This window comes from Lepidochelys kempii, chromosome 2 (genome assembly GCF_965140285.1).
Source record: "Lepidochelys kempii isolate rLepKem1 chromosome 2, rLepKem1.hap1, whole genome shotgun sequence".
In the NCBI taxonomy this organism is placed as follows: domain Eukaryota; kingdom Metazoa; phylum Chordata; order Testudines; family Cheloniidae; genus Lepidochelys; species Lepidochelys kempii.
In genome coordinates, this window is record NC_136381.1 from 59,398,664 (window position 1) to 59,410,660 (window position 11,997).

Below are 11,997 nucleotides of genomic sequence, written 5' to 3' on the forward strand. Positions count from 1 at the left end.
ATGGCCCTGCTACTAGCCGGGGATCCTGCCTCCAAAGACCAGGCTTACGCAGGAGAGACCCTCAGGACCAGCCCGGGGGACATCGCCGCCTATTACCCGCCTCTGCCGCCCCCCGCCCAGTACCTGGAGGCCCTGGGGCGCCCTCCCGACCTCTTCCACCCGCTCAAGTCCCTGGGAAGGCTGCTGGCCACCTCCCCGCCTCTGGCCCCCTTCGGCTTCGCCACGATCCCGGCCTTCCTGACCCGGCCCTCGGCCCTGCAGGGCGAGCCGCTCTACAGCACCCCGCCCCTCGGCAGCAAGCGGCCGGCCCCGGCCCCCTGGCCCTCCTCCGGGCAGGCATCGCCCCGCAGCAGCCGGGCCCCGCCAGCGGGCCCCCCGGAACTGCCCAGCCAGCCGGGCGAGCTCTTCCCCGGCCCCGCCAGGAAGGGCCGAGCGGCGGCCGCGAGCCGGCCCAGCGCCCAGGCGGAGCCATGCCGCCCCTACGGCTTCAGCCAGGAGGATCTGCGCGCCGTGCTGTACGGGGCTGTGCGGGGCGCTCCGCACGCCGCCTCGGGGCTGCGGGTCCCCGCTGCCAGCCCGGGTAAGGCAGCCGCCCGGCGCGGTGTCGGGTACCCCGGGGGAGCGCATCCCATTGGCCCCTGCCTCGGTTTGCCGAGTCCAGCCCCCGCAGGCTGCTCGGCGCTTTGCGTGGACCCCAGCCCAAGGAAGGTGAACGCCTCTTGGGAGCCCGGCCCGGCCGGCGGGGTCACCGCTCCCCGGGTGGTGCCCGGCGCTGCAAACGCCGCATCTCAGCGCTCAGCCGGGCCGGGCTCCCCATCGCTGCTGCCCCGTGCAGTGGGTGTACAAAGGGCTCGCCTGGGCTAACCAGCGGGGTTCCTGTTCTGTTCGCAGGAGATGCCGAGTCTCACGCTCCGCTGCTGGACAGAGAGTCCCTCCAGTTACCCGAAGGTAGGTGAGACCCCAGGGCTCAGGTGCATTGGGACGCGCTCGGCCGATCCCCTGATTAGATGGTCTGTATTTCTGGTTTCCTCTCGCCCTCCAGGTTTGTCCGTGTTGCAGACGCTGCACGGGGAACTTCTGCAGCTGGGGGTGTTCTGCAACCACCTCATCCCCAGGGGCGTCCGCTTCGGCCCTTTCCAGGGCAAAGTGGTCAACACCAGCGAGATCAAGATTTACGATGACAATTCCTTGATGTGGGAGGTAGATGGGCTCGCCCCTGGGACATCACACTGGCTCGGTCGTTGCGTCGAAAGAAGGCTCTTTGTCTCCTTGCTACACGGGGTGGTGGTTTGGTCCTCAGCACGTGCAGAAACATATGGGAAGAAAATAATCAAAGCCCCGCTATAACCTTTCCACTGACTTGAATGAGGCCTCCCAAAGAGCAACGACATGTTTCATGGCCCACATATAGGCTTTATACGTGCAGGGATCGGTGTCAATTGTGTACAAACGGGTTACACGGGGGAAGGTTTCTAACACCCGAAGTGCTAGGAAACCTGACTGGTTTCTTTCCCCATGTCTTATCCAGATTTTCGAAGATGGTCGCTTGAGCCATTTTATAGATGGGAAAGGAGCCTCCGGAAACTGGATGTCCTTAGTAAACTGTGCCAGGTTCCCAGAGGAGCAGAATTTGACAGCTATTCAGTGCCAAGGCCACATATTTTATGAAAGCTGCAAAGAAATCTTACCCAACCAGGAGCTGCTGGTGTGGTATGGAGACTGTTATCTGCAGTTCCTGGGCATCCCCATCAGTTTGAAAGGGGCGGCAGAAGGAAAGGGACCCCAGCAACAACCCGAAGGTCAGTGCCTGCACAGAGCCCTGTGGAAAGGGTTGTTATCATCGGCCTGTGGACCTGTACATTCTTTGTCAAAGTCAGTGATTATTTCGTTGTGATTATAATCACACAGCTGATTGTGTTCTGAATGTTTCATTTCGCTTTTGCTTAGAACAAAACCATTTAAAGTGAGTTGCAAACCATTGCAGATTCCATTTGTGTAAGAATCTCTATGCCTATTTCCAGTTATTTTACATGCATTTCAATCTCCGGTAAAAAGAAAAGGAGGACTTGTGGCACCTTAGAGATAAATTGGTTAGTCTCTAGGGTGCCACAAGTCCTCCTTTTCTTTTTGCGAATACAGACTAACACGGCTGTTACTCTGAAATCTCCGGTAAATAAATTAAGCCCTTTCCAACCTTTTCAGGGGGTGACAAGTTCTGCGTCCAATTCTCTACAGGGCAGAAACTTTCTACACGATTTAGTTTAAATAGCCCCATTAGATTAAAGACCATTAAAAGTCAAGGAAAAGGATCCATCCTTCCACTCCTTCACTTATTTGTTGAGATCTTAAAATCCCGAGACAGAAATTCCCTGGAGGGGCTGAGAAGGCTGAATATTTATGACCAGGGTAGCTACCGGCTCTGCGCAAAACTGCTCTGTGTGAAGTTTGCAACCGACTCAGATCGCAAAACAGGGATACAAAACCAACAGCCAGCTCCCCAGACTTCACGCCGTTTACTTCGGGGTTGCAGTCTTAGTTTTAATTTGCTCTCGGAATTTGTATTGTGAACAAAAGATGTAATTTAGCACATAAAATTTCTACAAATGGTGATTTCTGCCCGCAGAGAACTTGGAAACTAAGTAACTCGTGGTTGGGGAATACGGTCCCGTTCTTAATCTTAAAATCAGTGGCAAAATTCCCCCATTGGCTATAATCGGCCTGAGTCAGAAAGGAAACCAGAAATACAGACGATATTTGCCTGCTTTAAACATTCTGGCTCGCTTGGCCCCACACGTTATTACCGTTGTGATCTTAAGTTGTAATTTTCACATTCACGTTTTTCCTAAAGGGGGCAGACAGTTTGGAGTCCCAAATCCTTCACAGTAATCAGATGGTGCCGGGAAAGATGTGGTGTCAGAAAAGAAGCTGTCTTGTAGGGAAGACAGGATTCCAAAGCGAATAAATAAAAGAGATCAGTTTTAGGTAGCAACACTGTATTCTATAGAAAAAATGTTGCATTCATATATATACATATGTCAGAATGATACTGTATGAATGTATCAGGGAGACAGAATCACTGAAGAATGGTCCAACTGACCGCAGCAAGAACAAAAGGAAGTGATTCTGTGGACCTCTGAGTATCTAGTTAAGGTTGTTTAACCCTGACAGAGGATTCCATTTTAAGGCTTGACTCAAGAATACTATTTTGGATTTGTAACCAGGGGAGGAATTGATACTGAAGTACTTTTGTCATAGGGAGGAAACCAAGGAAATTGTTAAGATCTGTTTAAAAGACAGTTGAAACTTTGAGTCTGAAAACAAAACCACACACTTGTGTAGTACATAATTTACATTACTTTTAAAACTTTAAGCAACATATGCAAAGTGATTTTTAAGTGGCAAATGAAACACACATTGCCAATATCAATATTAGTAAGTATATAACCAAACCGATTTATCATGGGTGGGGGGCTACTTTATGTTGCAAGAGTTCAAGTTTGCTTGGTCAGATATTAATGTGCAGTAGTTGTTTTACTTGGGGTGTGCATTCGGACAAGGAATGGAGATCTCCGTTTAGGGGTGAAAGCCTGACCCCATTGGAGTCAATGGCAAACGCCCAGTGGTTTCAGTGGGGCCAGGATTTCACTCAAGACATATTTGTCTGCGCCACACTCTTGTAAATATGGTAAAATGTAAGACCACAAAAAGGAAATTCACGAAGGTGCTTAGCAGACTTCAATCTAGTTTGTAAACTCCATTGTATTTTTCTAATTATGTTGTAATTCTTGTTTAAAATTATTGTAATTCTAAAAAGCTACAATTGGGTTCCAGCTCTGAAAGACAATGACATTTGAAACTGACAGCTATTTACCTCGAAGTGTTTAAGTGAGGGCACTTAACCTTGTGTTGCACAGAATCTGGCGAGAGTTACAAATGCGAGAGATGTGGAAAGGTATTTGCCTACAAATACTACAGAGACAAACATTTGAAATACACTCGCTGCGTAGATCAAGGAGACAGAAAATATCCTTGCCATCTTTGCAACCGATCGTTTGAAAAGAGAGACAGACTGAGGATCCATATTCTTCATGTCCATGAGAAACACAGACCTCACAAGGTAAGGATTGCATCTGTTTTGTTTTGTTGTGTTTTGTTCCCCCCTCCAAGTTTTCATCTCATACTCTGAGTGATGGTTCCTGTATGAAATCTAGGAGCAAAACCAAGGAATTGTCGTAAACTTCTCCATCCCAAATGACAGTTGTAAATTACAATCCCTCTGGGATGCTTAAATGCTGACATTTAAAGAACATGTACACCTTGAAAGCATATCACCTGCTGGTACAATTCATACCACACCATGAAAGTACCTGCAGCTTTCCACGGGGCTCCCATTACAATGTGAACTCACCCAATGCCCGGTTTGAAATGGTTTGAAATGGACACGATCTGAAAGCGAAGTCAATGTCTTCCCAGTAAGACAAGCGGGAGGTGCATTTGGAGAGGACGAGACAAGGAAAATTCTGAACGGTGATTTTAGGTACCATGGCATGGAGATTTATTGATGAGTATAAAACATTTCACACTGTTAACATATAGAGCCCATGACGGTCAGAGTCTGAGAAAAGGTAGGACAAGGCTGGCTTTGAATAGCATCCATCCTGTTATGGGAAGACTGGGGGGGGGAGGGAGGTTTCGTTGTATTTAATTTATAACCACGTATCCCTTTAAGGGTTACCAGGTTGTAAGCTGTTTTGCTGCATTTCTCTCTGAATTCCCAGCTCTATTCCTCTAAAACCGCCCCTCTTGAGCAGAAGGGAGTTAAAAGTTTGATCTGGCACGGGCAGCTCTGAATCAAAACAATCTAGCAAGGCCGGTGCCGCTGGCTAGCCCGGGAGGGAGGAGGCTGCAGCCACAGCGAGAACTCCTGCAGCTCCGAAAGCCACAGGACAATGTTAACAGGAGTTCAGGGGTTTCTTTCTCTATGAGGCTGAGAGTTTTTCCCTTGCTGATTATATTTGTCCCAGTTAGCAAAGTCTGAGGGCTCAGGTTAGCGAGAGTGTCCGGCAGTTCACTTTCATTCCTACATTATCCTAAACCGTCATGGTGTAGTGGTTGTCTGAACTGTTGTCATGGGATATATCATAAGGTTAATTATTTGTCTGTTTGGAGGCTGCGAGCAAGCAGCATGGAGGATTGCAGAGATGATCCTATCAGGAAACGGTCCATCCTCCTTTAGGAGAACGATAGCACCTATCTGTATCAACTCAGACAATTACACTTCCTGACTTCCCACGATTGCTACGTGTTTGTATCCCATGAGACTCTAGCTGGAGCTTTGGGACTCTGCTTTCTCCTCATTTTAGCTAGATACTTGAAACAGGAAGGTGGCAACGGTTTAAATCTAAATATCTAGAATATTCTGTTATGGGAGCAAATCTGTGTTGTGATATTTGGCTAGTCTCCACCAAATACCCTTCTGTAGCCATAGGCTTCTCTCAGATGCATTGGCAATGTAAAAACAAGGAATTTTCATAACTGCTCGGTCAGGATAACCTTCCGAATTTTGATGTGACACAACAGAATGATGTGTAATATTTCAACATCTCACTTTCATATGAGCTGAAACATCATCCTGACTATTTTATAGTTCCTCCTGAAATAAAGTGAACTTCCAGTGAAGTTTGTTCTAGCTAGATCAACAATATTTCAATGTAATAACAGTAATAGTATCACACTGATTTAGAAATAGGGATAAGAGATTTAGATTAAAATGTGAGTTTATTAAATAAGAGTTTTGGAATGTTGTGTCATACGGTTTTCTTTCTTTCTTTCTTTCTTTCTTTCTTTCTTTCTTTCTTTCTTTCTTTCTTTCTTTCTTTCTTTCTTTCTTTCTTTTGTATGCAATTCACATAAAATGTCTAAACAGAAATGTCTTTCTTTCTGTTTAGACATTTAATGTGAATTGCATAAGAAGAAAAATATTGCAAGCCAAAATCAGCAGAAGGAAAAATCCATTGTGCATAGACTTTACATTCAGTTAAGTCAGAGAATGTTTTTAATGCAAAATGAGACCATATATGGTTTAAAATTTCTAATTTATTTTTAAAAATTACTCTGGTCATCACCAGTCCTGGCTGAGTTTATTTAATATTATGGATGAGAATTTCACTCAGGCAAATCATAACTGAAAATTACAATTCATGTTGAAGTCCATGCCAGTTTTTCAGTACATTTCAATAAGCTTTGAACACGGGCAGCTACAGAAGATGCCCCACATTATTCAGATTATTACTTATTTTGTTAAAAGGAAGGCAGTGATCTTTCAGTTTACCTATGTGGGTGGGAATTCTGAAGACTGAATGCTCTTAGGATTGAGCCTTGGATAATATAATGAAATTTATGAACACTTTTTTTAAAATATAAAAATAGTGTTTTTTCAAAAATGAAAAATTAAAAATATATTTTTTATTTCGTTGTGGTTTCCTTTAATGATAATATTTATTACCCCATTACCATTATTGAAATGGTGGCAGAAAAATGTTCACTTACCAAAAACACAGGTTTTGGCAAACAAGAAATGTCTATAATATTTTTGATTAAAATTTAATTTTAAAAAAATTGACCATTTTTGGAAAAATGTAAAATGGGTCAATTTTTAACCCCACAAAGTGGAAACAACTTGGAAATTGCCCATGCTTTTACATTTGTTTTTGACCAGCTCTAATAAATATACATTAAAACGTTTTGCCACTTATGAGTTAAATTGATTATATTTGTTAGATTTATAAGTGTGTGTGTGTGTATATGTGTGTGTGTGTATATACACACACACACACCTCTCTATCATTTTCACCAGTTATTGGCTTGTACTCTGACAGGAAATTCTTAGCTCTTGTGTGTCTGTGTTAACTTTGTTTTCCCTCTAGTGCTCAGTATGTGGGAAGAGTTTTTCTCAGTCCTCCAGCCTGAACAAACACATGAGGGTGCACTCCGGAGAGCGGCCCTACAAATGTGTGTACTGTAACAAGGTAAAGGAAAATCAAATCCTCTTAAGAGCTTGCTTTCTCCCATAGCTTACCTGTAGATTTTCAATACTCCACAGTGTGACCGGGTGCTTTTCTTTGTAGTTCTTTTTAATTATGTTTTCTATGTCAGGTACTATGAGCCTCTTTTTATAGGTTTTTCAAACTACCCAAAGAAATGAATCCACAAATTGGCTAAAATTATGACTTTGTTTACTTAATGAGAACTGCATTTAAAAAAGAAAGTGGAATGGTGTGGGAAGGATGGTCCTCTGGCTCGGGCCTCTTGAGAATGGGTTCAGTTCCCACTTCATCTACCTTGTGCCTCAGTTCTCCATCTGCAAAATGGAGTTAGTAATAGATCTTACCTCACAGGGGGAGGTATGAGGATGAAATCTATCAATGCTTGCGAGGGGCTGAGATACTATGGTGGATATCTAGATAGAAACATATGGTTTGAACCACTTCATGGGTCCTTATTGGCTCCCCTTCAGCATCAAGTAGTCCTTGAGCTTATTAGCACAACTTGATGAGTAAGATGCTCTTGGTCTGCTTCATGGGCCTGATCCTGCAACTCCAATTCATATGAATAATACCTACATTGAAGTCAGTAGGGCTATATGTGAGTAACAATTACTCACATGATTTAAGTTTTGTATGAGGCATCTGTACACAGGCAGTTCTTTGAAAGAGCCAGTTAGAAAACATATGATGCATAGCTTTGTTTAAAAACCTCAGCTTCTAATACTGCTCCCGCTAATAATCTAACCACTTCCTTCCATGCCTTCCATGGCATCTCCCACCAATACAGTGCTGTCCACACCAGTGCTTCTGTCAGTGTAACTTACGTCACTCGTGGTGTGTTTTTTTCTCACCCCTGAGCAATATAAGTTACACCGACAAAAGTGGTAGTGTAGACATAGCCCTAGTCTGATCTGCCAACAAGAGACTCCCTGGGACTCCTTTTGGGACTGCCAGAGCTCAGTGCTGAAAGAAGTCCAACGCTACACAGAAGGATCTATTCTCTCACTCTGGTAGAAGCCCTGCCACCTATACTCATGACCAGCAAACTGAGGATGAAATTTCACTTCACTCAAGAGGTTGGGGTGCCAATGTCTGGGAGAGCAAAACACAGACAAAAGGAGTTTTGTAGCTGCAGCAGGAGACAGTCAGACCTCTGCCCCTGTTGGCAACAATTTGTATACAAAAGTAACTTCTCATTAAAAGCATATCAAGCATTTCAGCTGAGACTTCTGCATTGACTGTAAACCACTGACAGGACAGACTGTCCCCGCGCATCCTGAGTCTTAGCAATGTTCATGTAACAGCTACCTTTCAACGCAGACCCAGTTCTGCACAGATCACTAGTTCTCATATTGTAGGATGCAGTTCTTCCATGGAGCTACCGGTAGATTTCTGAGGCGGTGCAAGTCTCTCTTTGTAATTCTCTACCATTCCAGAACATTAGTTGCTCCTCCTAAACACTCATAATTTCTCTTGCCTCCCCTAACCTACTACTACTGCTCCAAAGTAACCTTGCTTTTTCTGGCTCAGCCGGTGCAGCTGCAGCCTTCATAGAATCATAGAATATCAGGGTTGGAAGGGACCTCAGGAGGTCATCTAGTCCAACCCCCTGCTCAAAGCAGGACCAACACCAACTAAATCATCCCAGCTAGGGCTTTGTCAAGCCGGGGCTTAAAAACCACTAAGGGGATGGAGATTCCACAGCCTCCCTAGGTAACCCATTCCAGTGCTTCACCACCCTCCTAGTGAAATAGTGTTTCCTAATATCCAACCTAGACCTCCCCTGCTGCAGACGAGGAAAGTGAGGCATGGAGAAATTCAGTAACTTGCTCAAGGTGACAGTTGAAGCCTATGGCAGAGACTGAGGCAGAATTGAGGTTACCTGACACCCAGTCCTGTTCCTTTACAACAAGACCCTTCCTCCTTTCTCTTTATGATATATACCCCCAAGTTCCTTTGCACTCTGAGTATCAAATCAAATGATCTAGAGGTGCAGCTCTGCTTGGAAAGCAATGGCTGTTGGTGGTTAGGTGAAGAAGGGATTTGTGGGTAATGCAGCTACACCGATTTATAGCACCTGAGGAGATAGCCAATATTTTTCTTGTGGGTGGGTGAAAGGGTAGTTATTTGTTATGTTCAATTGATTCTGCTGGTCTGTTAGAAGTGCTCCCCCGCTGTCAGTTGCTTGTCCACATGCCCTGTTTGGATGCGTGAGGCACTATTTGCTGTATGTTAAGGAGGACAACTAAGATCTCATTCGAGCAGAAAACAGCAATGTTGCCTTTTCCCACCAACTTCCATGAAGAATAGTGGTTGGGTGGGACAATGTGTAAATATGCTGAAGGCATGTTCCGTGAGTACGGAGAGAGAGCAGGGTTGGGAGCTGTTTCCTTCAAGGAAAGGAGTAAGGAATGTTGGGTGGTGGAGAAGGAACAAAATTAATTTGCCTAAGAAAAAAAAGAGAAAAATGAGCCCCCTTCGTTCTAGTCTGCTGAATTCCGACCCTGGATATGTGAGTACCAAAAAGGCAGCGTTAGTTGTGGTAACACAATCATTTCTTTCCTTTTATGAATTTAAATGATTCCCTTTACAGAAATACAAACTAGATTTCTTTTCTGTGGGTTACGTTCTTGAAAACAAATACTGGAACAAGAGAACTGGGGTAAAAACCCCCAGTGTCTAATAAATACACAGCTAATTAAAGACATTATTGACCTGACCCAGCCTCCTTTGACACATGGAAAATACATGCTGGTGTCTTCCGGTCAGAAATGTTTTCATTGTAACTGGTGAGCCGGATTTTCCTCCCACACAAGCGTAAGGAGTCCACTGACTTTTGGTGGCATTAGCTCTGACGTATGCTCACTGGGGTAGGGGACATGGGAATCAGCCCCTGAGAGTCCTGCTTCTATGGCTTCATTTCTGAATGAGCAGAATAATCTAAGGGCTGTTCCAGCAAAGGAGATTCTGTTGCCCTTCTGATGGGGAACAGATTGACTGATGCTTCAGTATAATGCTAACCTTCCTATGTATGTCTTCAGTGCTGGGCGGGGGTGGAGCCTTTAGGAGATTGTTTTCTAGACAATTGTCTAACCGCTTTTAAACTCTTTTCTCCCCCCCTCCATGCCGACCTCCTCATCAGGCATTCACAGCCTCCAGCATCCTGCGCACTCACATCCGCCAGCACTCGGGAGAGAAGCCCTTCAAGTGTAGACACTGCGGCAAAGCCTTTGCCTCCCATGCGGCTCACGACAGCCACGTGCGGCGCACACACAGCAAGGACAAAGGCTGCACTTGTGCTGTGTGCGGCAAGAACTTCCTGGAGCAGGAGGAATTCCGATTCCATATGAAGTTCCACGCTGCTCTTTAGCCAGCAGTCCTGCGTTTGGAGCTGCACGTAGCTGTGTTTGGTGTGTATGTTTCAGAAGATGAAATTCATCCTTGTGCTGGAGACGAGCCCTGGGCCTAGGCATCATTCACATCCCCTCATGGATGGCTTGAGTGGTGCCTTGGCCTTGTGCTGGGACCCCCACAGGGGTGCATGTCCCCTCAGATAAATGTCTCTTATGTGAGTGTCACCATGAATGTTTTTGTGCTTCCAATGTGATGTCTCCATGGACTGTCCAGAATGATGTGCAGAAACTCCTTTGGCTGTGTTGTTATGAGGTGCATTTTGTAAAACAGTGTAGTCCATGTTTACTTTTGGGGCTCCACCCCAGTGCTGAAGCTTATTTTCCCCTATTAGTTGGTTATTATTTTATGAAGTGTATAGTTCCGGCCATTTTAATACACGTTTAAGGCACAAGTCTATTTTTGTGAATGAATGTGAGCTGGCTGTGATGTGTATTGCATGTTCAAGTAGGGCATGTGTTTCTGGCCATTTAGTTCCATATCCAGTGGCATATTGGCTGAGAAAAACACTGGGGACATCCTATTGGGGCTAGACCATTCCATGTAGGGGCAGAGTGGAGCCCACATACCCCAGTGGGAGCAGTAGGATGCAATCTGCTTCAGGAAGGTAGAGCCCAAACATGTAAAGGGTGTGTGCTTGGTACGAAATAGTTGTGGGTTAGAGCACTGTGGCCACCCAGCTCTGCTGGCCACCCAGCTCTGTGGCCACCCAACCCTGCAGGCTGGGGATGGAGCTATGGTTCTGCCTCCTTTCCATCTCATTAGGGGAGTAGAGTGGAAGCAGGCCCCTAGCTTCCCAGATTATGGGGGCTGCAATTCTGTTGGCTCTTCTATGAGTCAGTCATATAACTAGGAAAAGGCTGCATACAGCCTCTGCTTTGTGCAGACAGGTAGGGCATGTCTACACAGCAACTAGACACCCACAGGCCGACTCCTGGGGGGCTGTTTCATTGCTGTGTAGAGTTTTGGTCTTGGGTTGGAGCCCGAGCTCTGGGAACCTCTCATCTTGCAGAGCCTTGAAGTCTAACCAGCAATGGAACAGGCCTGCAGCCCGACCCCTGCAAGCTCGAGTCATCCGGCACAGGCCAGCTGCGACTTTTTCTTTGCGGTGTAGATATACCCAGAAGGGCCAGGCACAGTCTGGCTGCAATTCTTTTATGGGAGTACTTTTCCCTTGTCTGTATGGCATAGAAATATTCTAGTGCATCAGACCATGTCAAGGCAGGTAGCATCTGTGAAAGTCTTTACCTCTCGTGCTGTTCTGTATAGGGATCACTTGGATCCTGACACTGAAATCTGTATCCTTTTATACTTTCTCATAATGCTTACTGCATTATTATTATGGTGCTGCTATTGGGTGCTTGGTTTTGTTTTTTTAGTGTAATTCAGGTAAAACAGAGTTTATAAAAACCCAATTCTGCTACTTTAGCAGAGTCCCCATCTCCATTATGGCAACGGGCATATTGGTCTAAATATAAGCTCTGAAGTACATGATGGGCCTAGGAATTCTTGATGATGTTAGTTTTGAGATATATGCACT

General features: G+C 45.4%; 1 protein-coding gene across 1 annotated transcript; it reads left to right on the forward strand.

Moving 5' to 3' along the window:
* On the forward strand, positions 1 to 10,416 carry PRDM14 (PR/SET domain 14). Its single transcript, XM_073329610.2, has 7 exons — positions 1 to 580; positions 892 to 948; positions 1,043 to 1,200; positions 1,529 to 1,799; positions 3,915 to 4,117; positions 6,927 to 7,028; positions 10,189 to 10,416. The coding sequence occupies exons 1-7, from the start codon at positions 1 to 3 to the stop codon at positions 10,414 to 10,416; spliced, it is 1,599 nt and encodes a 532-aa protein (XP_073185711.1).
* The last annotated feature ends 1,581 nt before the right edge of the window (positions 10,417 to 11,997 follow it).

What these genes read in the sequence shown, in the direction of transcription:
- PRDM14 (XM_073329610.2), top strand. Translation starts at nt 1, where the DNA reads ATGGCCCTGCTACTAGCCGGGGATCCTGCCTCCAAAGACCAGGCTTAC. An exon ending in GTCCCTCCAGTTACCCGAAG is followed by an intron (nt 949 to 1,042) that starts GTAGGTGAGACC and finishes CTCGCCCTCCAG; the next exon opens with GTTTGTCCGTGTTGCAGACG. An exon ending in AGAAACACAGACCTCACAAG is followed by an intron (nt 4,118 to 6,926) that starts GTAAGGATTGCA and finishes TTTTCCCTCTAG; the next exon opens with TGCTCAGTATGTGGGAAGAG.